The sequence below is a fragment of the Podarcis liolepis genome (assembly GCF_965112155.1).
Source record: "Podarcis liolepis genome assembly, chromosome: 7".
Classification (NCBI taxonomy): Eukaryota; Metazoa; Chordata; class Lepidosauria; order Squamata; family Lacertidae; genus Podarcis; species Podarcis liolepis.
In genome coordinates, this window is record NC_139561.1 from 32,640,255 (window position 1) to 32,667,877 (window position 27,623).

General features: G+C 42.2%; 1 protein-coding gene across 1 annotated transcript in view; it reads left to right on the forward strand.

The window, feature by feature from the left end:
- The window catches only part of TSHZ3 (teashirt zinc finger homeobox 3), a 112,380-nt gene extending 86,878 nt beyond the window's left edge, over positions 1-25,502 (forward strand). Inside the window, exon 2 of the mRNA XM_083513387.1 lies at positions 19,670-25,502. Within this exon, the coding sequence (XP_083369513.1) occupies positions 19,670-22,872 (3,203 nt within the window). The 3' untranslated portion in view covers positions 22,873-25,502. The remainder of the gene's footprint in view (positions 1-19,669) is intronic.
- The last annotated feature ends 2,121 nt before the right edge of the window (positions 25,503-27,623 follow it).

Sequence of the window (27,623 nt, forward strand, 5' to 3'; positions counted from 1 at the left end):
CAGCCTGTAATCCTTCCTTCCTTCTTTCTTTCCTTCCTTCCTTCCTTCCTTCCTTCCTTCCTTCCTTCCTTCCTTCCTTCCTTCCTTCCTTCCTTCTTTACAAGCTTATAAAACAAAAATGCTTGTGGCACCAGCTAATCTGAAATGCTTTTAGCAGCATTGTTCAGTAGCAATAATCTGTCAACAGATTACAATTTTGCTTAATTTTAATGCGGCTAACTTAAGATGGTTGTATAGTAAATTTATGCAACTGATCACAGTTATTAAATTACTGCATCTGCAAAAGAAGCAATCAAACCCCTTATTATGGTTGCTGTGAGTGAATGTTAAATGTCAAGGAGTTACCAATGCGCTGCAGGGAAGCACGTTACAGTTAAAGATGCATAAAATATCAGCACTTTTTTAATGCTTGTGCATTCAACAAAGACTCCCATCCTAATTAACTGGTATGGAAATAAATAATTTTTACAAACTACCTTAGAAACAGTTGTGCTACAGTCCCCCCTTCCTTTTTTTGTCGTCAAAGTCTACTGCTTTGCAGCGATAGGCACGCCATTAGACACGTCGCCCTCTCACTCTCAGATGCTATGAAATATTTAAACCGCACATCGAAATTTTGAAAACACTATTATGAATCCAATGCTTTTTTTGTGCTAAAAATGTAAATTATGGTGATCTATTTGATTGCACATCTTCAAGTTTCAGTCCTTTCCCTTTCCTTTTTTCACCCCAAGGTGGAAGGCAGGTCATACCTTGGTATGTAATAATAAGGCTTTTCTGACTAGGAACAGGCAAATCTATCTATTTTTTCCCTCTTCCCGACACCTGTGCTTATTTCAACCGGAAGCCTATTCCATCCCATTTCAGCACCAATCTGCATTTTTTCAAAAACAAACCCCACACAGAAATTCAAATTTAAAGATATATTTAATTAAGTGTTTTCGAAAGTATCAAAATATGCATTTTAAACATTCCAATGCATTTTTTTTATAAAACAAACAAACTAAGAACTATGAGGGGTCTTTCAGGAAATACAAAATTCAGTGGCTAAGCAAGTTCTGATCTGAACACTAGTTTGGGGAAACAAGAAGCTTTGCCAGCTCTTCATCATGCTAACCACTCCATTGGCTCTTTGCTTGGTGGAAAGATGTTGAGCTTTTCATATAAATCTTGACTTTCTTTTTAATAATCTTGAGATAGGTGCGTTACATGGTTTTTTAAAAAACAAAACAAAAACAGACTAACAGAAAGTTTTTGAAATGAAGAAGATCTGTGTTTGAACATGGTCGGTGCCAGAGGTTGTGAGGTTAGACAGCTGCTGGGATTTGAACTCATCCAAGAACCAAGACACCCATCTTGCGTTTTTAGTGACAGAGATTCCAGCCGGCTAAAACGCAATTCTTATTGTCTCTGTGCTGGGCTACATAGAATCATAGAGTTGGAATAGACCACAAGGGCCATCGAGTCCAATGCCCTGCCAAGCAGGAAACACCATCAGAGCACTCCTGACATATGGTTGTCAAGCCTCTGCTTAAAGACCTCCAAAGAAGGAGACTCCACCACACTCCTTGGCAGCAAATTCCACTGTCGAACAGCTCTTACTGTCAGGAAGTTCTTCCTAATGTTTAGGTGGAATCTTCTTTCTTGTAGTTTGGATCCATTGCTCCGTGTCCATGGAGCCATGGATGAACAATCTGACCTAGTATTAGGCTGGGCTTTCAATGGTTCTGAAAATGAAGGGAGGGCAGTAGCAAGAATGCCTAAGTAAGCACGTGAACCTCAAACTTCTTCTGTATCAATTAAAACACCCAAGAAACATATTTTTGATTAGGGAAAAAAAGCAACGACTTTGCAGTTGTCAGAATGTCATGGGCAATTTAATAATATGCACAAACTTCTTTGCCTCTTGGACCAAAAAGATGGTTGCATGCAACATTTTCTGTCTGCTACTACAAGGACTCTTGCACTGGCAGACAAGAAAGTTTCAATGTTGTGCAACAGCAGGTGCCAATGAAATGGTTGTGCTAGCAGAAACTCATTGCACAATGGATTGATCGAACAACAAAATGGCAAGCAACCTGCTTGTGCATTCTCTTACACAGTAGCATTCTTCTAGCGCAGAATATTTTGTCGGCACAAGTATTGGATCAGACTTCCCGCTGTATTTCAGGCTGCCATGTTTCAGATACGGATGTCTGTTGGTTTCTACATAGGTATAAACAGACCACTAGGACTGCTAGTACGTGGCTACAAAGTGGCCACCTGGCCTTGCAACCTGCTGAAGCCTTTCACATAACATTGGTCACCCGACAACAGCCAGGATAGTAATGACTTTTTGCCACTGCTGAAGCAAGCACAATATGAGTCAGTGACCTAGATGCAAAAGGCTTCCCCACCTCCCCCAATTGCAAACAATCCAGACTTTATCACTTTCTGCCTCTCTTTCAAATGGGATTTTGTCATGTTGGATGTGGCTATTGCTCCTCTCTGCTTTTGTGCACCCTGTGGTGAAGAAAAAGGAAGTGGTAGAAAATGTCTCTCTCAGATAGATAGATAGATAGATAGATAGATAGATAGATAGATAGAGGGATCTCTGTTGGGATCTATAGCAAAAACAATGAACAAAAGAATCAGTTATAGTATATATTTCTCCTCCTCTGCCTCCTCCTCTTCTTCTTTTGGCAGCATCTCACAAGCACCTTTGGATATATGCCTCTTCATGTTCTCTCCACCATTCGCTGTTGTCTGTTTCCTGTACATGTCTTTCTGTCAAGCCCCATCCTATATTTCTGCATCTGATTATGCCTGTCTAAGTTCAGAACCTTACATTTGTCCCTATTGAATTCATTTTTTTAGTTCAGGCCCAATTCTCCAATCTGTTAAGGTAGTCTTGAATCCCGATTCTAACTTCAGTTCTAAATTGATTTGATGGCTGCAAACGATGGTGTGCTTTGGGTGGTGGGTGGTCAGTGGTAAGCAGGAAAGATCTCCTAAATCTGTTCTTAAATATGTAGACTTGAGGGGGTTTGCATACCCTCCAACTTCCTTTGATGAAAATAGGGATGTCCTATTCCATTATTATTATTATTATTATTATTATTATTATTATTATTATTATTATTACTATTATACTTATACCCTGCTCATCTGACTGGGTTGTTCCACTCTGGCGGCTTCCAAAATATATATAAAACAAAACAAAACATTAAACATTTAAGAAAAACTTCCCTATACTTCAGATGTCTTCTAAGGGTTGTATAGTTACTCATCTCCTTGACTCCAGACTTTTTGCATGACTCCATACGCTCCAACATTTCTCCAATGAATATAGGGACATCCTAAGTAAAAAGCAGGACAGTCTGGGATCAAATCAGAAACCACAATGACCTCTGTAAATCTGAGACTGTCCTTGGAAAATAGGGACTCTTGGATGGTCTGGGTTCGATCCCAGGGTTAATGCGTATACGTTAAATTCACAATATATTCAAAATCTCATGACCCTAGGACCCTGCTTTCTATAAGGCAGTTGGTGAGGGGAGGGCAGAGCAGGAAGCAAAGCCAAGAGCTTAAAAGTGCTTTTTATGCTGGATCCACTCGTGGTTACCCAGCACAGAGAAAGATTGCAAATCCGCAGCCTTACTTCCTGGGCAAGGACTGTTCATCACACTGGCACTAAGAGTGGTGGGGTTGCTCACAAGAGCATCCCCACCTTGTCTGTGTATAGTTGAAATTGGTATAGTTGAAATGGGTATAAGACGCTGGCCTGCTTTAACTCTGTGCTGTTCATTGTAGAGTACAGCAATAGGAGGAATGGACAAGCTCACCTCTACTAGTAGTCACCATCATTGTTTATTAAACTTTCTATTTTATTTTTTGTTTTATTATACTTTTAAAGGACTTTTTAAGTCTTTCAAATGTCCTATGTGCTGCACATATGTTTTCTTATAACCCTGCAGCATTCCCGTAAAGCAGGCCAATATGTTTTTCTTCATACGACTGATGGAGACTGAGGTACAGAGAGAATCATTTGACCCCAACCACATTTTGAGTTCGTGACAAGTTTGAATTTGGGCTTCCTGGTTCAGAGCTCAGGCTCCCAGCAACTTTGCCCCGTCATCAAGTGTAGGAGGCCAGAGATCAAGCACATGCTATGCATTCAGAAGATCGTGAGTTCATCTCTAGTAGTAGTTTTGTTTTTTTATATCAGATGGCAGGTGATATGAACGGTATCTCTGAAGAGATGCTGGAGGTAAAGAATTCACCTGCATGAGGGAAGGGCAAATGTCAGCACTACAGGACCTACTTGAGGTCCATCAACCCAAGGCAGTAGTGAAAGAGCAGGGTGTGGTGGGCATATATTTAGAATTAAGAGGATGAAAGTCTCCAAGCACACAATCAGTCTAGGAATTGGTTCTGGAATCACAGCCAATTCACACAAAAGTCCACTCCAGGTTTTCCCCAAAGCTTTCCATGTATCAGACACCTATAAGTGTGTGTGTGTGTGTGTGTGTGTGTGTGTGTGTGTGTGTGTGAAGATGGGGAGAGCCTTTTCATCACTGCTTTCATTAAACCACTGGGAGATATGAATACTCCTGAATCTACTTCAAGTCACTCAGAAATCTATCCATGTATTTCCTAATTTTGCAGTCCACTTCTCAAGTCAAGTGGTGATTTCAAAAACGGTTATACCAGTGTAAAGTATGCATAGAAATGGGTGTGCCAGTGGGAAAACTCCCCACATTATATTAGGTAGGGCTGCCATACGTATGGACTTCCCCAGACATTACCGGGATTTAAAAGGCGGAATTGACTTGGGGGGGGGGGTTCCAAAAGGCGGAGCTTGTCATGGATCTTAGGCAAGTCAATTGAAAAAATAAATAAATCATTTTTTTGTTGTTTTTGTAATAATAAAAAGGGTTTTTTTCCTTAAAAGAAGAAGCTCAGGACACTTTGGGATGTCCTGGTTTTTGCTTTTTGAAATATGGCAACCCTACATTAAGAAAATTGCTTTGCATAAATGTGTATTTTGGGGGAAAATACATATAAAAATGTGTATATTGGGAGGAATTGAGACCAAATGCCGATAAATTTCTGCAGTGACTTTTAAAATTGCAAATGATTGCAGAAACGTGGGGAACTGAACTTAATGCTACAACAAAATGGAAATGAGGTAAAAACCAAAATTGATAGATTCCACTGTTCATCACTGACTGCTTTTCTTGCTTTTGTTCCTTGTGTCTCTTCTAACTGCAATCTTCTGGTTTGAGAGTCTCCATCCCTATTTTCTTCTCCCCCTGTCAGTCTGTGACTTTGTAAGGTCCCTGGGGCAGAAACCTTTTCTGCCACCACCACCACCACCCTGTGAATTGTTATTTTGTAAAGTTCTACCTCCAGTGATGGCTTTGCACTAAAACAATCACAGAAAAAGAAGTCCTTGCTAATTGTCATATCCTTTGGAATTGAATCCAACAGTAAATTGCATAAAGTAGTGGACTCAACTGCCAGGTATAGACTTTTGTGTTACACCATTAATGCTGCCTTGCTGCAAAGGGATCCTTTCAAGGATTCCTCGTGGCACTGAAAAAATATTCCGGTAGAGCATTAAGGAGTTTGCTTCTGAAATGTGTTTAATGTAAATATGCTGTCAGATACCCTTCAAGTAATTGACAAGAGCAGATGATTAGCAGTGTTCTCAATAGTGTTTTTGCATAATCTTACATTTTGACAGAACTCTTCAGCATCGCCTTATTGTCAGCACTCTGCAATCAGGAATATTTTTCTTCTTTTTCTTCTTTCCTTGACAACGTTTACTTTGTCATTACAAATCTTGTAAATGGTCATTTAACTTGTTCAGTGTGCATGTACAACTTCCAATCGGAACACATCGGCGGGATCTTCCTTCACAGGGAGGAACTGTCAGCAAAGCAAACTTGGTGCATCTCGAAAGAAAGTAGGTTACTGGCAGTTAAAAAAAATAAAGGGAGGGAGGGAGGAAAGAAGGAAGGAAGGAAGGAAGGAAGGAAGGAAGGAAGGAAGGAAGGAAGGAAGGAAGGAAGGGAGACTAGCCCACATCTTTGAGCCTTTCTTATTCTCTGTGTATGCTGATCTAATCCTAAAATACCTTTGGTGGAACCACGGGCCAGTTCAAACCTATATTAACTGCCCATGATTTTGATTTCTGAACTTTTTATAACTTGTACCTGAATGTGTCGACTGATTATGATGAAAAAGATTGCACTTGAAGGGTCACCTTGCACTGTATTCATTTATTTATTGGCAGAATTTGTAAGCCACTTTTCAGCATTTTGTGACTTTCAGTTAAATAGTGTTCAGTAATGTTCTCTGTTATTTGAGTGCAGATCCTTACACAGCTGAGACAGTGCCATCCATACACAAGAGGGAGATATCCTCTGGCTTTTTTGGGGGGGGGGGGGAGCTGAGATTCGGAAGGGAGGATCCAAAACCAGGCCAAGGAAAACTAAACATGTTCATTGGACATGGAATGTTTGCCGACTTTGGTGATGGAATGAAATGGAAATTCCGGGAAGAGGGTATGCCTGTAAGCTGGAGGACTCCACACCACAACTTTTTGTTGCTGGTATCAATAAAGTATAGCTTACAAAGCTTGAACCACAATATCTTCACTGTGCAATGGCTGATTCACTTTGGAATTCCTTGCCCATTGACATTAAGCAGGCATAGTCAGTATTTTCTTCCTTTAGATACCTGCACATGATTTGCTGATGACTGTTTTTAAATGTGTTTTGAACATTTTATTATAATTTCAATTGCTGTAAATATACTTCCATTTTATTTTAAATGGTACACCCACACCCACACACACCATAGATGTGTTTGCTGTCCAGGGCTCCTTTGGGAGGAAGGGTGGGATATAAGTTTTAGAAATAATAAAGCCATAATAATCACTTGATGTTACAAACAGAAAAGAAGAAGAATGTGTGGATCATCTTTACGAGAGAGCAGAGCTGGCCATTACTCAGGTCATGCTTAGACAATGGACAAGCAGAAACTAGGACTGTCCTGAATAATGCTGGGTGTATATTTAAAATCACTGATGGATATTCCATGCTAAATGTTCTCAACCAGGCAGCAGACCCTGGGTTAAGGCAGAGGTCAGCTTTTGAAGCTGTGTGGGCAAATATAGACAGGGTCCTGGCCCCAAGTAGCTTCACAGCAACAGGAGGAAGAAGAAAACAAAGTAGGGAGGGAAGGACCTGGCAACTCCAGTGCCATTTTCTGAAAGACTGGCTGCAGTCAAGAATGAGTAGCTCAGTGGTAGAGCACCTGCTTTGCATTCAGAAGGTCCCAGGTTCAATCCCTGCCATCTCCAGGTAGGACTGGGAGAGACTCCTGTCCAAAACCTTGGAGAACTGCTGCCAGTCCGTGTAGACAGTACTGAGCCTGATAGACCATTGGTCTGAGTCAGTCTAAGGCAGTTAGTTCCCTGTGTTACACTGATGGGCCAATGGTCACATGGAACAGGTGTGTTTGGAGGTGGGATCTGAAGACAGGAAAAGAGGAGGTACCATGTGAAATGGACATGGATTTTATTTTTAAGGACATTAGAGCCTATGCTACCTTTTTCATCACCATGCAGCGTAATCAGACTACTCTAAAATCCAGCCTCTGTGATTCATAATGGTGTACTCTATACTTCGTGTAAATAGTCAATATGATAAACTTTCTCCTTTATTTGAAGCATCACTCTTGTATCCTCAGCCCCTCTTTAATCTATCTCAATGGATTTCCGGCTCGTATAGATTTGGTCAGTGACAAGGGTTAGAGTAGTCTTGTAGAACATTTACTTGTAGCTGTGAAAAAGCCCACATTCATCAGGGGATTAAGTCGATCAGATTGTCCCAGGGATCAATGGGAGGCTTGCGTGATCCCTCTTAAGGCTGTAATGCATTCAACCTTCTTTTGGTGAACATTCATACACACACACACACATACACATTTCTCCGTCTTAAAGCCATTTATCTCAGAATGTCAAATCGCAATAATTAACCATTATTGATCTTAAATTCAATTAACTTCATTAACACAGGTCATGATGAGGGTGTTTGCAAGGGAAAGGCATTGGACAAGTGCCTTTTTCTTCTGTGACATTGAAGCTCACAACTGGAACTGTAAAGTGTTCTCTTCACATATTGTGCTGAGGACACCTTTTATTATATTTTAAATAGAGGTAGCTGTGGTTGGCATGATGGAAACAACATCTTCATCCCATTCCTGGTTGTCTTTAAAAACCTGGTTGCCTCACCTCAAATAAGGTATTAAGTTGGAAAAAGGTTCAGAAAGGGGGAACCAAAATAATCAAGGGCATAGGGTGACTTTTCACCTTAGAGTAAAGGCAAGTAATAGGGGACTGGATAGAAGTATATAAAATTAATAATAATATATTGTTTATTGTTGCTGTATTGTCCATCATGGTCATTTCAACCACAGAACAAAATATACATTATGTACTAATGATTTATAAAATTACACATGGCATGGAGAAAGCGGATAATCTTTCTCACACTCTCATAACATTCAGTGAAGCTGAACATAGGAAGATTCAATCTAGATTGAAAGCAGCATGCTGAGGATGAGCATGAACAATTCCAGATTTAGAAAAACTTCATTTTTGCACTGAAAACAGGTTGGTATGTACACAGCTTCTATCTCTTGGGAGGTATGGTCGTCCCTCTTCCTATTCTGGTTTAGACACAAATTAAAGTAAATGATCCTGAATTCCTGAAAGACTGCCACCTTCCCTACAGACCTTCTCAGGCACTGGGATTGGCTGAGGGGTCTCTCTTCGTAGTTATTCCACCCTCAGAGCCTCATGGGTAGTGATGGTGGCTTAGGAGAAGGCCTTCTCTGTGGTAGCCTCTGTGCTGTAGAACTCCCTTCCCACAGCACCTTCATTGTACAGCTTTCTGTGAATGCTGTACCTCTTGTTGTTTAAAACTGTTTTTAATATTGTGTTTCAATGTTGTAACCCACTCTGGGACCTTTGGATGAAGAGAAGGGATAACAACAACAACAACAACAACAACAACAACAACAACAACAACAACTGCATTGTTTTGTCATATAACTGGCAGGTCCAGTTCCTGAGTTCATATTGTCCCCTGACTAATTGGCTTTTTATCTGTGGAACTACCAGTAGTTCTTCATCATTTTTGATGTGTGATAACTTGCTGTATGTGTCTTTAGAAAATGGTTTTGCCAGTATAATGAAAAGGTACCCGCCTCCCTAATGTCAATTGCAACAAGTGGACATCCAGTTTGCCTCATTTAGGTTTTCAAATACTATAAATGAGCAGAAATTGTGGGGTAATTGGCTGGGCCGGAGTAGGGTGATGGTGGACAGAACGTGAATTTCATTTAGAAGCAAGAGTCCTGAGACGTTTAAAGGATCATTTTGCTGCTAGCCTTTCACATCTCAGTTCTGCCATTCCAAACATGACAGTGGTGAGACAGTCTAGCAGCAAAATGGTCTGAATGTCCCTTTCTGATCTGGATGGAAGAAACTAAAGTTTCTTCTGAACATCTTGTGAAGAATCGTAATAATTAGAGGCATATTGAGTGCCCTGATTCTTGGGTCTGCTTACATCCTAAGGTTGACTGTTGGCCTTATATCCATTTCTTTCAGTGGACTGGCATTTTCCAGAGTGATTAAAACATGCCACCCAAAGACAGGCATGAAATGGAAGTGATTACATTTGGTATTTCTGGAATCAGTTCAGAAGACAGATTTGGTGACACATTTTTCTACTCTTCCTCCTGCTTACTGAAAAACTTGCACCAGGAGGAATTTTGGGTAGCCCGAGTGGGGTGCATCTGATGGGTGGGTCTCTGAAGCATACCTTTGGGGGGGGGGTGAAGAACTACCTGTCACTGATATTTTATTTAAAAAACCAAAAAAAAAAAAAAACAACCCCAGAAATATTCCAATTCTAAGAAATGCTTATTCTGTATGTGGAAATGGTACTCACTGAAAAGCTTGGTGTTCTTTAGGTTTATCAAAAATATTTACAGTGGTACCTCGGGTTACATACGCTTCAGGTTACAGACTCCGCTAACCCAGAAATATTACCTCGGGTTAAGAACTTTGCTTCAGGATGAGAGCAGAAATCATGCTCCGGTGGAGTGGCAGCAGCAGGAGGCCCCATTAGCTGAAGTGGTGCTTCAGGTTACGAACAGTTTCAGGTTAAGAACGGACCTCCGGAACAAATTAAGTACTTAACCTGAGGTGCCACTGTATTAGGTGGGACAAATCAGTGCTCTAGAGGGGGAGTGAAATCACTGGAACATAAGAACAGCCCTCTGGATCATATCAGTGGTCCATCTAGTCTGGCATTCTGTGCTCACAGTGGCCAACCAGATGTCCCAAGGGAAACCTGAACATCAGGGCACTCTCCCCTCCTGTGGTTTCCAGCAACTGGTATTGGAATCCCTAGTACTTTGACCCCCAAGAAGCATGTAATTATTTACTAATTTTTGCCTTCCCTCGGCACAAAAAAATACTAGCAATTCCTTCCTACCTTATCATTTGTGAAGCATCTTGATAATCTGTTTGCAGCTTAGTAGGTTAGATAGATTTGGTGTTCACAGTAAGCCTGCAACTTACACACATTTAACTTGTGTGCATTCGGCTTTACACGTGTGGCAGAATTTTAAAAATAAAAAGTGGGGCAGGGTTCCAGAAAAATGACTTTGGCAATCCCACCCAACATTGAACCCAATGTGTTTTGACTATACCCAATTTTGGCTTTAGGTGCGATCCTCAGAACCTAGCACCCACGTAAGTTGCGGACTTACTGTATATCATTCTGACTCAATCATTTCCCTACCAGCCTGCCCAAGTTTGTCTTGGATTGTGATGGGCTCAACTTGGCATCAGCAAATGGGGCCAGCCCAGAATGTTTTGCTCCTTGAGCCACAGTAGCAGATGGTGCCCAGTCCCTGAGTCAATGTACTCAAGGCTGAGACAGTTATGATGGCACCTGAGATAGAAAAATCCCACAACTGCCTCCCACTGGAACTAAAAATACAACAATAAATTAGGCCCCATCTGCACTATAAATTTAAAACAGTATCATACCACTTTAAACAGTCATGAATCCTGAGATGCACAGTCTGAGATGCACAGTTTGCTTATGGCACTGAGAGTTGTTAGGAGACCCCTAGTTGCCTCCCAGAGATATAATTCCCAGAGTTCTCTGGGAAGAGATATTGATAGGGGCCTCTTAACAACTCTCAGCACCTTAAATAGTCTGCAGGTCCCAGGACTCCTTGAAGGAAGCTGTGACTCTTTAAAGTGTTATGTTACTGTTTAAAATGGTTAGTGCAGATGGAACCTTTGGTAACAATTTCCATGACATTTCTATGCAGCTTCCTCATTCTGCCTAATGGTAGGACTGGTCCTGATAGTGTAGGATAAGGGAGGAATGGAAGAAGGCTGAATATTTCTTTCTCAGTAATTTTTTATTTCCCCCTGTTCCTGCTTTCCTCTCAGCTTAGAAGAAGTTTAGAAGCTATAGTCTGATATCCCTATAGAGCACAGCTAACATATAAAAATGAAGTTTTGTGCAGTGGTAGTTTTTAATGTGCCATATTTTCCAGAGACAGAGGCCCCCTGAAAACCTAGCCAAATATTCTTCTTGAAATGAAAAAGGTGTGATTCATAGCCTCATTCTTCCCACTCTAATCAGTTAGCATATACAGCCCAGAGCACAGACTCTCTACTGGGCCAGATCTTGGTAGTGAGTGCAAATTGATGGCACTGTGCAGAATCCTCAATTTGATTCCAAATCTAAGCAGTGTGTGTCCAAGGTTTCAGTCACTAAATCAATAAGGAATTGCTTGTTTGGGCTTTGCAAAAATCCACATAGTCTGGAAACTTTTCCAGGCGACTGCGCGTATGACACATGTACACATTTCTATGAAGTTGAGGGAAGGATTCCAATGTTTTGGCTTTGTTCTGCAAATGTGAAATAGTAATAAATAGGGTCATGATTGTGTTCATATCATGGTAGAATTTACACGGCATTTCAATTGCTGCTTTATTGGCCCCAAAGGGTGGAAGATAGAAAGCAACTATGATGATAGCAACCCTTGTCAGAATTCCCAAACTTGCATGTTAACCTATCTCAACCCCTCAAAAGCCAGGTTTTATAAACATGGAATCCCAAAAGATGTGCACTCAACCTTCTTTTTTAGGGGAAGAGGTAATTATTCTTACATATCCACCATTAATAACCTTTTTACTGCCTCTTTTGACCCTACTTCTAAAACCAGAAGAACAATCTTGGGCCCAGAAGGATTCCAGAACAGGTAGTTCATTACTGTTAGTATGTGTACCAGCTGAACTCACCAGAGAGTGAGAGACCTGGGTTGATGCTCTTATACAAATGTTGTCATACAAATTCATGTAGTGTTCCTCGGTTTCTCTGCTGTGTTTCTCTGCTTCTCTCTTTCACACACAGAAAGAAATCTGAGCATATTGTACTAACTTGAATAGTGGTGTATTCAGAGTTTGGCTTCAGAGAAAGAAGTCCTCTAACCAACAGGACCAGCCTCAGGAGATACACTGCCTGAAGTGAAAGGCTCTTTGGCTTCCCTTTTCCAGTTTCATTTACGGAAGCTGGATGAACTGGCAGCTGCGGACAGAGTTCTCCACTGTATCTGAAGGCAACAACCTAGCTTAGGGGCAATAAGGCAAAATGTGCATAGTTCCAGTACTTAGAAAGTTACTTTTGCCCATGAAGGTGGCAATCTGTGGCCCTGTGATAGCAGTGAAATATGCAGGACAGTACATAGAGTTGTGTAAGAATCAGACTAAATCGTGATTGACTACAGCAGAAAGTAGGGTTGGCATGGCAGTAGGGTAGTGGTATCGCTCTACATTCCACCAACCCTTGCTGTCAGAATGGTCTTCTGTCAGGGTTAGGAAACACCTCAACCTCTTTCAGGGTTGAGAAGCACCTCAACCACCTGAGCCAGGTGCCCAGCATCTCACTGGGTGACCAGGGTGAGAGATTCCAGCCATGCAGGGGCCCTAAACTGAGCCTAGGGCATGCCATGGCCAATCTCTCCCCTTGCCACCGGGGGGCTTCCTTCACTATTTTGATCCTGCCTCATGACATCTCCACCAATATGCAGAAGTCTAACCATCACCTAGCAAGAGTAAGCCTGAAATCATTGAGGGAATGGTAGGGGGGAAACCAGTCAAGAGGGCAGTTAAGGTTGGGAGAAAAATTCATTTCTGGCCCTGTCAACCAGCGACCCAAGTAGCTCAGTGAAATACTAATATTGAGGGAGGGTGGGGTGGGAAGGTCACCAGGGGCAACATGGCCCCAAGTGCATGTGAGTGAAGCCTTTGAAGGCCTTCCTCCTCCTCACGAGATCCCACAAAATGATGCCACCCTGCAAGATCTTGTGAGAGGGCAAGGGAGATGCCACCCCCAGTGGGCAACCCACCCCCAGTGGTGCCTGGAGCCAGGCTGAACAGTTATGGAGAATCCTAGGAACTGCTGTTTGTTAAGGCTGCCAAGAATTGTAGCTTGGGGTGTGAGCCCCCTTAAACTACAGTTCCCAGGATACCCCATGACTGTTAACAGTTGTATAATAGTGCTTTAAATGAACGGTTTGGATGTGACCTAGATTATGCAAAAATAAAATAAGACGATAGGTGTACATTCCTCATCACAAACAACCCCCGTGCCCTGTCAAATCTAAAATTCAAATAAAATTGTGTTTTCAAAGAGGTCAGAAACTACAACCGATTATTTGCAGTTACAAATCAAGCACCCTAAAATGAACAGTTGAATCAACTTGTGTCACTTCATACCACACACTTTTCATTTGAGGCGGCTTACACATTCAGCTCCAAGTTTTCCAGTGATTAGCTATCAAGTGATGTGTTACCGAGTGATATGTGTGAGAGACAGCAAGAACAGGCTCTAAACTTTCTCAACCTGGGTGGCTTCAGGCATAAGAATTTGGACTCCTTCTCTTGAATACATCAAAACAAAGATGGAAGGGATTGGAAGGGAAATTAGATGCATAACATAAATTTGCAGAGTTCTGTGTTTGGTAACTGCTGTAATAGAAGAAAACACGTTTTCTGTTATCGCTCCCATTGTATCCTCATCTGTGTAATTGTCTTATTTGAACGCATAGCATTAACACATTTGACTTGCAGTACCAATCAGGAATCATGGGATCTGGCTTGTTAAAGACACCCAAGGCATGGCTGCAGCTCAGAGGGTCTGCTTGCAAAAGTTCCCAGATTCAGTTCCCTACCTCTCCAGGTAGGGTTCATGTAAAATCCTGGGGAGCCACTGCTAGTCATTGTAGACCAGTTATTTTCAGCCTTGGGATCCCAGAGATTGTTGGATTACAATTTCCAGCATCCTTGACAATTGGCTGAGCTGGCTAGGGATGATGTTTTTTTTAGTCCAAGCGACAACTGAAGATCCGAAACCGAAGAACTCAAATGTATACAATGCTGCTCCCACCTTTGAGAGGGTGTGGAGGCACATTTTTCACATCCCAACTACTTATGCCATAACCTGTGTGATCTCTGTGCTTCAGGTAGTCATCTCCTTTTCAGGGGATGGAGCATAGATGCAGTGAGGGCATTGGGGTTCAGGGTTTGTGCCAAAAGTGAGCTTTGAGGAGAAGTTTGAAAGGAAGAGTTGGTGCAGCCTCACAATTCTGTTGTAGCTTCCATTAGAAAGGAAAAGAGAGACCTTTAGATGGTTGACTGTTGTGCAGCTGGAAGAAGAGGTAATATGAGTTCTAGGTCTAAAGGTGGCAGGGAACAAGGCCACAGAGGGCACCAAAGGGAAGGGTGAGAACTTTGTGGCAGTTCTGGGAGCAGGCAGGAAGGCAATTTTAATGATGGGCATGCCCTGGGCTATGAGAGGAGTGATTTTTGTCATCAGAGTGAAAGGTCTGGAGAGAGGTGAGAATTAAGATGGGGCAGTGGAAGAGAGAAGAAGATAGGAGATACAGAGCGTGAACCTATTCTATTCTATTCTATTCTATTCTATTCTATTCTATTCTATTCTATTCTGTTCTGTTCTGTTCTGTTCTGTTCTGTTCTATTCTATTCTATTCTATTCTATTCTATTCTATTCTATTCTATTCTATTCATGTATTGCCAAGAGGACAGGGAAGAGGAAGGGCCTTATTTTTGCAATGTTTGAAAAGGAGAAGCAACTTGACCTGGAGAGGAGGATGGAGGAGAATTTTCAGTTCCTGGACTAGTATGCAGATTACAATCTAAAGCTCTAACACTTCTCTGAATTTTGCAGTGCCACTATCGACTGAAAATGTACTGGAATATGTAAAACTGTAGGGTATCTTAGGCTAAAATATATTTAGAAATGCATACATTGAGATATAATACACATTAAAATATTTTGTGATAAAATATGCATTTAAACACATATCCAAATATGGATTTGCATATGGATTTGTGAAAAGAGCTTCTCAAGTTCACCCAACTCTCCATGATGCAGACTCTTGGAAATGAATACTGGCCCTCACTCAGCCTGGAGCCCTCCAGATGTTGTTGGACTACAGCTCCCTTCAATTCTGACAGGTGGCTTTGCTGGATGAGTCTAATGGCAGTTGTGGCGGTGTTTTTGCTGCCATTATTACTTAAAGTGTTTGTACCCTGCTCTTCAGCCAAAATGGCTCCCAGTGGTTTATGTACAATCAGGTAAAACAAGCAGGCAAGCTTACAATATATGTAAAAATGACACACAAGGGAAAGGAGACAAGGAGGGAAGGGGGGGGGGAAGCAAACTCAAGTACCAGTTTTTAAATAGTAGCTTTTATAATGACCAACTGGCATAGAAACAATTTAGAGTAGGAGTTACTTGATGGAGCTGGTCTTTTGGCAGACCTGTTGGAACAAGGCCTTCTTCTCATCTTTCCTGCCGAAGCAGCCTGATGGAAAAATATGAATTGAGTCTGAGGGTGCTGCCCCAATCATAGTAGTGTGGTTTGTCAATGATCTTTCAAATCACAATTAGTGCAAACTGTGATTTGCAAGGTGGCTTCAGACTGACTTTTTAGCCCCCAACAAACCATGGTTTGAGAACTGACTCAGATCTGGACATGAAAATAAACTGTTTTTGTGCCTGAATCCTGCCATAAATATCAAGAAGCTCACTTGGAGAGGTGGGCTTGTATAGAAGGGTAGTATGTTGTTGTTGTTGTTATTATTGTTGCCCACCCTGAGACCATAGAGTGAAGGGTGGGTAATTAACAATAACAACAACAATGATACCAGTCAATATAATATTGGCAGATTTAGGGAGTGTGAAGGATGGAAGCCATATTGTAAGGGGACAAAGGAGTGCTTGGTGAAGAGACTTTTGAGACAACGAGAAGGAGGGATATGTTGCATGCCACTCCCTGCCAACTCCACACACACACACACCGACCTCCATGTGTTGGGTAGAAGTTCCCAAGGAGGAGACCACACATGTTTAGCTGAATACAGAACTTCTGCTCAACGTGTGGAAGACTGAGGGGGTGATGGGATAAGCAGGGGGAGATGGGGACAGCAACATCAAGTGTGGGACTAGGTGTTTGTATACCATTTCTGAAGAAGGCTATGAAGGATTCTTAGAGTGGTGGGGTTCAGGGCAGTGAAGCAGTTAATGTGACTTACTCACATTTCTGCTGGCTTCAGAAAGACTTTAGATAAAAGAACCAGGAGTTAGCAGCAGTTGTAAAGCATGAATCAAATCAACCCATTCAAAATTAATGTTCCCGATGTTTCTGGTGAACAGAGTAATAAGCATTGCTATCAATCCATCAGTCTTTGGGGTAAGTCTCCCTGCAACCCGCCCACCCACCCAAGCAAGCAAGCAAGCAAGCACACACATACATACACACTCAGTATTCAATACACTTCTGATACTCTTGCAAATTCCAACATGGGGATTCCATGTAGATTCCTAATTACAGAATCCATTGATTCTACTACCTGCACGTATGTAGAGTAGCACATCTCATTTGCTATGATTTGAGTCTGAAAATAGTTGAAGATATCTGAATGCATATCTTTTCCCTGGTTGTGTTGTCTGGTTGTGAAGAACAGCAGGGCAGGGAGGCAGTCCTAGCAGGCTAAATTAATGAGGAACAGATCTATCAAGAGGCTGATTAGCAACTGTTTTGGATAGGCAACAACAGTGGAGAGGTGTTACCTTCAAACGCTTCTCTAGGGATTTCTAGAAGTACCTCTTTGATCACTTTGGAACAAGATGCTGAACTAGTTGGACAGTTGGTCTGTTCCACTGGGGATCTCTTATGGCAGCCTTGCCCAACCTGGTGCCCTTCCAAGGTGTAGGACTCCAACTCCCAACAGTCCCAGCCATCACACCCATGCTGGTGAGATTTCAGGACATAAGGACATAAGAAGAGCCTCCTGGATCAGGCCAGTGGCTCATTTAGCACTGCTTCCTGTCCTCACAGTGTCCAACCAGATGCCCACGAAAGAAAGCCCAAGCACAGCAGCCCTTTTCCTGCAACTGGGATTCAGAGACATTCTGCTTCCAACAGCAGAGGTAGAACATTGCAGTCATGGCTAGTGGCCATTGATAACCATCTCCTCCATGAATTTTTCTAATCCTCTTTTAAAGCCATCCAAATTGGTGGCCACCACTGGGCAAGTTCCATAGTTTCAACTCTGCGCTGTGTGAGAAAATGCCGTATTTTTTGCTCTATAAGACGCACCAGACCACAAGACACACCTAGTTTTTGGAGGAGGAAAACAAGGGGGGGAAATTCTGAATCTCAGAAGCCAGAACAGCAAGAGGGATCGCTGCGCAGTGAAAGCGGCAATCCCTCTTGCTGTTCTGGTTTCTGGGGTAGCTGCGCAGCCTGCATTCGCTCCATAAGACGGACACACATTTCCCCTTACTTTTTAGGAGGGAAAAAGTGAGTCTTATAGAGCAAAAAATACGGTACTTTCTTTTGCCTGTCCTGAATCTCCCAGCATTCAGCTTCTTTAGATGACCCCAAGTTCTCGTAGAATGAGAGAAGGAAATTTAATGATTTTAAACAGCCACCTGAGTCACCGAAAACCTTAGTGCAACCTCAGACCACCATTTCTTATCCTTGAAAGAAAACACAGTGCAGTGCAGGATCTCTGTTGGGTACCCCTGTAGCTTATGGCGAGTAAATATTGACAAAGTAGTCTAAAGAGCAAACACTTTGACATTTGTAATGTCCACTGGAAGATCTTGTATATATTTATTCTGGAAGAATAAGGGCAGCATACAAATTTTCCCAATCTCGCTTCTGCTGTCATTCTCCTTGTTCTTGCTTCATGTCAAGAAGTCTTTGCAATAGTAATTGGACATTTGTAGCACAAGTAATAGAGATGTTGGATCTCTGTTAGGGTAATATTTCCACATTGATTCACCTGATGTCCCCTCCTAGCTTTTCCCTATCCAAAATTAATTCCTATTTAAGAAAAAAAAAAGAAACTCAGGACCTCAAGTCTTCCAGGAAGCCCTTAATACTGATTGTTGACTACTCTTGTACTTCCTATTACTTACCTAGTAAGTACCTAATACTTACTATAATTAACAATCATAATAATAATTTATTACTTGTCCTTCACCCTAAGGTCCCAAGGCATTGAAACACAATATGAAAAACGGTTTAAACCAAAAAAGCAACAAACATAACCTAAAAAGAAAGAAAACAAAGAATCAAAAATGTGAACCATAAATTTTCTTTGCACTTTTTGTTTTGCTAACAAATCAACATTATTTATTTATTTGGGGGGGGGATAAAAACAGCTTACAATAATAAAAATGCAATCACAAAAATAAGGAGGTGTGCCAATTTGTACAAAATTTAGAAATTAAGAAACTGGGAGCATGGAGGGCTCTAATGGTTCATGGTTTACGTTCCGGAAAAAGTATCAGGAAATTCAGAACTCCAAAACCCAGAGCAAAATGAAGATGTAAAAAGGTTTGAACGTGTCGCTGCTTCTGGGCTCAAAATGCCTTCTGCGGTTAAGCCCTCACTCTCAATGTAATCCCTGCCTTTCTAAGCAGCCCCAACATGCAAATATGAGCTTTTAATTTTCTTGTAATTGAGGCACTTTTGTTGTTGTTGTTTGTGAGATTTTTTCCTTTATTGATGTTTTTATGTTTTATTAAAGATTGGTTCTCAAAAATGTAATGAGTAAAAAAAAAAATCTGGCTTAATTTAAATTGTGAATCTGTCTGTTAAGAAATACATTAGGGGTAGGAGAAGCATAAGACATATTAATTGACAGACAGGAACTGCTGTCTCTGAGGTTGATACAAGTAATTTATTACTTTAGAAATGAATGCCACCTCCAGAATGTGCTTCATTAATTTCAAATTTAGTTTTAATTTCAAGCTGTTGCCCCTTGAGAAGAATAAGGTGGCAAATTATGTTCGAAGAGCAGATTTCTCTCCCCCCCCCTTTCCTCTTGCTTGGAAGAAACACTAAATTTTAACTGTTTAATTTTAATAAATAAATGTGGTTCTTTGAGTGAAATATGCCAGCTGCTGATATATAACATGAGACCAGCAATTGCTAACGCCAATTTTCTCTCTCTGCTTTTCCTTCCTCTTTTTTACCCTGCTAGCTTACGTTTCGGATGAACTGAAGGCAGCAGCAATGGCAGAAGATGACCTAGAACCCGACGACAACGTGGTCGATGGAGAACCTTCTGCCAAATACGCCTGTCCGGAGAAGGACTTCACTAAGAACTGCCAGAGCTACCAGAACTCTCCAGCTGCCGAGTTTTCCAGCCATGAGATGGACAGTGAGTCGCACATCAGCGAAACCAGTGATCGCATGGCCGACTTTGAAAGCAGCTCCATCAAGAATGAGGAAGAGAGCAAAGAGGTCTCCATCCAGCTGGAGGAGTCTGTTGTCTCGGACAGCTTGGAGCAGATGAAAGCTGTCTACAATAACTTCCTCTCCAACTCCTACTGGTCCAACCTGAACTTGAATCTCCACCAGCCAACCTCTGAGAAGAACAATGGGAGTAGCAGCAGCAGCAGCAGTAGCAGCAGCAGCTGTGGGAGCGGCAGCTTTGACTGGCATCAGACAGCCATGGCAAAGACACTGCAGCAGGTCTCGCAGAACAGGATCCTTCCTGAGCCTAGCCTTTTTAGCACAGTCCAGTTGTATAGACAAAGCAGCAAACTTTATGGCTCCATATTTACTGGGGCCAGTAAATTCCGCTGTAAAGACTGCAGCGCTGCCTATGACACATTAGTGGAATTAACGGTGCACATGAATGAAACAGGACATTACCGGGATGACAACCACGAAACAGATAACAATAACCCCAAAAGGTGGTCCAAACCTCGTAAGCGCTCTTTGCTCGAAATGGAAGGGAAAGAAGATGCTCAGAAAGTCTTAAAGTGTATGTACTGTGGCCATTCATTTGAGTCGCTTCAAGACTTGAGTGTGCACATGATCAAAACAAAACATTACCAAAAAGTGCCTCTGAAGGAACCCGTAACCCCTGTAGCAGCAAAAATAATCCCAGCCCCAAGAAAGAAAACATCATTGGAGCTAGAACTTCCAAGTTCTCCAGACTCCACTGGTGGGACACCAAAAGCAACAATCTCTGATGCCAGTGATGCACTTCAAAAGAATTCCAATCCTTACATCACACCGAATAATCGCTATGGACACCAGAACGGTGCCAGCTATGCTTGGCATTTTGAAGCAAGGAAATCTCAAATTCTTAAGTGCATGGAATGTGGGAGTTCCCATGATACTTTGCAGGAGCTCACTGCCCACATGATGGTGACAGGACATTTCATTAAGGTCACCAATTCTGCCATGAAGAAAGGGAAGCCTATCATAGAGGCCCCTGTCACGCCAACGATCACGGCTTTGCTTGATGAGAAAGTACAGTCCGTGCCCCTGGCAGCCACCACCTTCACGTCTCCTTCCAATACACCCTCTAGCATCTCCCCAAAATTAAACGTGGAGGTAAAGAAAGAAGTTGATAAGGACAGAATCATTGCTGATGAGAAGATGAAAGACAAGGAAAAATCAAGTGAGGATGAGGAAAAATATGATATCTCCTCAAAATATCATTATTTGACTGAAAATGACTTGGAAGAGAGTCCCAAAGGGGGACTGGATATCTTGAAATCTTTAGAAAACACGGTCACGTCAGCTATTAACAAGGCCCAGAATGGCACACCCAGTTGGGGTGGCTATCCCAGTATTCATGCTGCCTACCAGCTGCCCAACATGATGAAGTTGTCCCTAGGTTCGTCAGGGAAAAGTACTCCTTTGAAGCCGATGTTTGGAAATGCTGAAATAGTATCACCAACGAAAAGCCAACCTTTGGTGTCCCCGCCCAGCAGTCAGACGTCCCCTGTGCCAAAAACCAACTTCCATGCCATGGAAGAGCTGGTCAAGAAAGTAACCGAGAAAGTGGCCAAAGTTGAAGAAAAAATGAAGGAGCCCGAAGCAGGGAAGCTATCTCCGATGAAGAGAGCAACACCTTCTCCATGTAGCAGTGAAGTCAGCGAGTCCCTCAAGATGGACACTTCCAATGACATTGGGTTCAAAAGCCAACAGAATAGCCCTGTTTCGCAGAGGGAGAGCTGCAAGGACAGCCCAACAGGTGAACCAGTGGAAAATGGTAAGGAGCTTGTCAAGACCATCACAAGTTCCTTGAGCAGCAGCACAGCTATTATCACCGACCACCCTCCAGAGCAGCCATTTGTAAACCCATTAAGTGCATTGCAGTCTGTCATGAATATTCATCTTGGAAAGGCAGCTAAGCCTTCCTTGCCTGCCCTTGACCCAATGAGCATGCTTTTTAAAATGAGCAACAGCCTAGCGGAAAAGGCAGCTGTGGCCACCCCACCTCTGCAGTCCAAGAAGCCAGACCACTTAGACCGTTATTTTTATCACATCAACAATGACCAGCCCATAGATTTGACGAAAGGGAAGAGTGACAAAAGCTGCTCTTTGGGTTCAGCGCTTTTGTCATCCACATCGGTGTCTTCAGCATCCTCTTCATCTACAGTGACAACGGCAAAGACATCTGCAGTTGTGTCATTCATGTCAAACTCGCCGCTACGCGAGAATGCCTTGTCAGATATCTCTGATATGCTGAAGAACCTGACAGAAAGTCACACATCAAAATCCTCCACGCCTTCCAGCATCTCTGAGAAATCTGACATTGACGGGACTACAATAGAGGAACCGGAAGAGGCGACCCCGGCTCAGAAGAGGAAGGGGCGCCAGTCCAACTGGAACCCTCAGCATTTGCTCATTCTTCAGGCACAGTTTGCAGCCAGCTTGCGGCAGACATCGGAGGGGAAATACATCATGTCGGACTTGAGCCCTCAGGAGAGGATGCACATTTCCAGGTTTACGGGGCTCTCAATGACCACTATTAGCCACTGGCTGGCCAATGTGAAATACCAGCTCCGAAGGACAGGGGGGACAAAGTTCCTTAAAAATTTGGACACTGGGCACCCGGTGTTCTTTTGCAATGACTGTGCTTCCCAAATCAGAACTCCTTCGACGTACATCAGTCACCTTGAATCACATCTAGGTTTTAGGCTACGAGACTTGTCCAAACTGTCCAGTGAACAGATTAACAATCAGATAGCACAAACAAAGCCGCCCTCCGAGAAACTGTTGGCACCTTCGCCGGAGGAAGAAATAGGGACCTCCTACCAGTGTAAACTTTGCAACAGGACTTTTGCAAGCAAGCATGCCGTTAAGCTCCATCTCAGTAAAACACACGGGAAGTCTCCAGAGGACCATCTTCTCTATGTGTGTGAATTGGAAAAGCAGTAGCATTTGCTTTTGACACACACCCAAACTACAACGACAATTGTACTTGGCTTTGAGGAAAACTGTCCAAAACAAACAAACAAAAAAACCCGCCTTAAAGCTCCCCTTTTAGTTTCTGTTCTTGGCACATAATTTTTACTTTAACTCTGGGGTGTCACTCTTGGCCTGAACGACTTCTCTCTTTCGTTGTATAACTGTACAGTGTTTAATAGAGGTGCATAATCAGCTGTTGTTACTGGTAAAATATGAAGGTTAAAACGCAGTGGTAAGTGTTTGGAACTTTGTGTAAATTGGGGTTTAGTTGCTGTGCATCCCTCCGATGCCTTGAGCTGCATGCATTAACAAGACAGTTTAATTAAGCATTTATTAACTAATTCTAGTGCACTTTTTCCATGGTGATTCAAGTGTGCTGGTCGTTCCCACCCTGTAAATTTTTAGCCCTCTGAGTACTTTGAAGCACTTTTGCATTAATTTGGTTTTTTAAAAATAATGATAATTATTATTATATTAATGAAGTATGTATATGTTTTCCTTTTTTACAACAACAACAACAACCCCCTTACAGCTGAGGAGACATTCAAGCAACTCTAAGAATGGGCTTGAACAAGACGAGCCACAGTCCATTAGTTGGTTGGGCATCTGGCTGGTTAATGTTTGAAGGAGAGGATTCACCCTGAGAATGCAGACCAGCTTCTCCTGTGTGAGTTTCCCTTTGGCTGTTGCATGGAATTGCTACCAGCTTTATGCGCAAGTTGCTTGAGCAGCTAGGTGGTGGCATTTCCCGTGATGTCCAAAATCACTTCTGTTTCAGGGATCTGATACCTTGTTTCAGCACTTCCAGTATCCATAGTCCAGATTGTTCAGCCTGTCTTCGCCCAGACTGGCCTTTCTTCCCTTAGTTCTTATGGCTGGTGTGGACCAGCAGTCCTCCCAGCTTGGCTTTGTGTGATGTTTGCTTGAACTTTCCACAGGCAGCAACTGATGGAGTGGCACTGCTATGCTGCTCACCTCACCTCCACCCAACTGAGTTGCTAAAGCATATCGGGATGGAGTGGAGAAGGGGCAAATGGGTGGCAAGTTCAGTGTGGTGCAAACAGGCTGCAAGAGCCCTGGATTCGCTCTGCCACGTTTACACTGCACTGATGATCTGACCACCACCACCAAGGCCCTCCTCTTCTCTGTCCCAGTGTGGTGCTGAGACTCAGTTGGGCAGAAGTCAGAGCAGCAGTGGAGCCCTGCCACACCACCTGCTGTTATCCACAAAGAGAGCTACTTTTCTTTCTCTGGGACGTGTCTTGTGAATCTGGTTGTAGGCTACTGTGCCAAATGGGGACCATAGGATGCTCCTTCTGGATATGCCTTTTGTTGGAATTATCTATCGCACCCCCCACAACTGCAGGGGTGGCACCCATCGTGAACTTTCAGGCTATATTATTTTCACATTGAAACGTCGATGTATATATATATATTGTACAGATTTCAGAATCCTCATATGGAAAATGTGATTGTGGACAATGCCATTTCTTCTTCTTCAACATTTTTATCAAGGGTGAATTTTTTTGTACCTAATATGCTCCGAGTATAAGTGGTACCTATAAATATATAAATATATATATAAATATATAAAATAATATTGTATATTTCTTTTCTAGGTCAAAAGGTTTTCTTTTAACATCTGAATAATGTAAATTATATGAAAAGATACACTCGATAGCATTTATAAAGTGTTCAAAAAAGAGAAAAACATTATTCTTGAAGCAAAGTATGGTTGTTTTCCTTTTGCTATACAGTACATCTATATTGATAGAGGTTCATGTTTAAATTATACATATTTATTCGTTGTTTGCTACCTTTTTTAAAAGAAAGAAAGAAGAAGCATTCTGATAAACGAAGCCACGGACTGGCGTGCATTACACCTAATTTTGCACAACATGAATTTTAAAGGTATTTATTAGTAAAATGAATAATAATAATAAAAATTCAAAAGCGAAAAAATTCAAAATCAGCTCAGTGCTCAAAGGGTTAAATCTATTTGGGGGTGGGAGAATTGAAGGGGGGAAAAAACCTTGTACTGTATTTCATAAACATTGATAAAAAAAAGCCTTTAAAATGTTTGTACTGTAATACTTTGCTTAAAAGTTACGAGGCATTCTGTGATATACCCTCTTCCACTTATTTATATGCACTCTTGGTTGTGTTATTTCCTATCGTAGAATGCCTTCCCACCTCTCTCTCTCTCTCTCTCTCTCTCTCTCTCTCTCTCTCTCTCCCTCTCTCTCTTCTTTTCAGTTGGTAACTTTCTGTTTTGTTCTCCCTAATTATTCTCCCAAGATTTCATACTGCAGTTTTATCTTTAGGCATATGAAAGGTAACCCGTGGTTACCAGCACACTAAGTGATTCTGTTCGTCTCCATTTTTGGCAGTTAATTTGCAGAAGTAACTGACAGCTGACACCATATGAGAATCTATGTGTACAATATTGGCATGTAAACAGCACAGACCCAGAATCGCACCCTCTGTGCCCCCTCTTCCGTTGTTGACAATGTGGCACCATTATATGACTCTTCATATAACCTTCTTTCTTTTCTTTTCTTTTTTCTACAGCCGCATTAAAATTGTCTTTTTTGCTATAATTTTGTGTTGCGTTCACAATTATATCTGATATGTGCTACGACTAACGAGCACATTAAAATTAAATTGTATACTTGCTGTTTATGACTGAAGCTTAAGGAGGCTCCTTCATCTGCCAGGTGTTGGCAGACGGAAATCTATACATAAATCACGGGAGTTTTTGTGAACTTTCGCATTTAAAGAGCAAGGGAGCAAATATTCAAAGGCTGCCTTGAAAAAGGGGGGGGGACAGAATGAAATGGAGGTTATATCTCCCCTTTAAACCTCCAGGAAGATTGACTGTAAAGAAGAGGGTTTATAAGCAACATTTTGTGAGGAAGCAAATAGATCGTTTGCAGAGCTGTGTATTCAAACCAAATCAGATCCTGATACGCAATGCCTCTTAAATGCATTATTAGTGTTCTGAGAAGCAAGGAGCCCTGGCAGGTTCCTCCACGGATTAGAGAGCTCCTTCCATCTCCTTTCAATTGACATGGAGAAAAATCCCGAGACTTATTACGGCAACTTTTATGATTTTCAGGATGTTTCCACTTTTGCACAAAATTGATAGCAAGGAAAGATAGGAGAATGAATGAGCGCATAGACAAACAAACGGAGACATTTATATGCTAATGGAAAACTTTTACTGGCACTCACGTATCAGTCTAACAAAACCACACGAGCTGCCATTTTAATCTTCATTAGCATACATGAACTGCGGCTTCCATATGCAAAGACGGGATGTTGGGCTAGCAAGGCAGGCAGACAAAGCAAACTGGTACACTGCAACGTTGCATCTTCTTTACATGTTACAAGGGAACCCTGAATCTTGGACTTGACCCAGACAGGACTTAGGGGATGCAAAACCAACAAACTGAGGAAGGGAAATGGGCTGCCATGCCAGGTTCTGGCAGCTGTGTCAGAATATTTAGAAAACCTGTAATCTGTGCCTCAAATGTAGCCTATTGTGTGAGGTTATGAGTCACATCACATTTTGCCCTTGGCCCTAGTCACCGTAGGCATGTGGACCCCAGAAGGACATTCTTTAGAGCAGGGGTCAGCAAACTTTTTCAGCAGGGGGCCGGTCCACTGTCCCTCAGACCTTGTGGAGGGGCAGACTATATTTTGGGGGGGGAAATGAACATATTCCTATGCCCTACAAATAACACAGAGATGCATTTTAAATAAAAAGACACATTTTACTCATATAAAAGCATGCTGATTCCTGGACCATCCATGGGCCAGATTTAGAAGGCAATTGGGCTAGATCCGGCCCCCGGGCCTTACTTTGCCTACCCATGCTTTAGAGAATATGGTCCTCTCTCCCCCGGGATACAGGTTGGCCATCCCTGGCACAGCTACATTGAATCCTTTGCTGGACAGATGTGGCAAGTTCACCCAGTCACTTACAACCCCATTACAAAGCTACCAAACCTTCAGATGCCTTATGGGTTGGCTGATGTTGGTGGGTGAAAGCTATTCAGCTTGCCACTAAGTCCATCATACCTAACACCAGGGCTTTTTTTCAGCCGCAACTTGCCGCAACTCAGTTCCGGCACCTCTCAGGTGGGCGCAATAGACATTATATGAGTACAAGGGAGACGTTCAGGGTGAGTCATGGTGAGTTTTCTAGAAAAACAGCACTGCCCAGCACAATATCTCCAGCCCAGTTCGTCAACTTCTCTGCACAACAGCTCCAGTTAAGCCTGCTTTTGTGGCTTGAGACATCTGCCCTGCCCATTTTGCAGCTCCTGGGCCAGTTCACGATATAGGAGCAATGCATGAGCTCACAAAGCTTCTGTTTCTGCCACAATCATTTCACTTCAGTCTATGCTCCTTAACTTATAGATCAGATTGTAAGTCTTCCGTAAGTGGAATCTTTGATTCCAGCGGCCACGCTAGTGGGATATCATGTTATGTATAATTTGATGAGTGGCTGAACCCACTGATAGATGCTTCTCCTTTTTGCAGTGATGAATTGCCATATATCTTTGCACCCACTGGACACACACATTTTAGATGTTGCTAGGGTGTCTCCAGCCACAGCTTAGGAGTAGAGCTTAGTGGAATTTAGGCATTCACTCCCTGATATCCCCAATTAAAAAGAATGGACAAAATCAAGGCTGAAAACTTTTGAAAGCTTC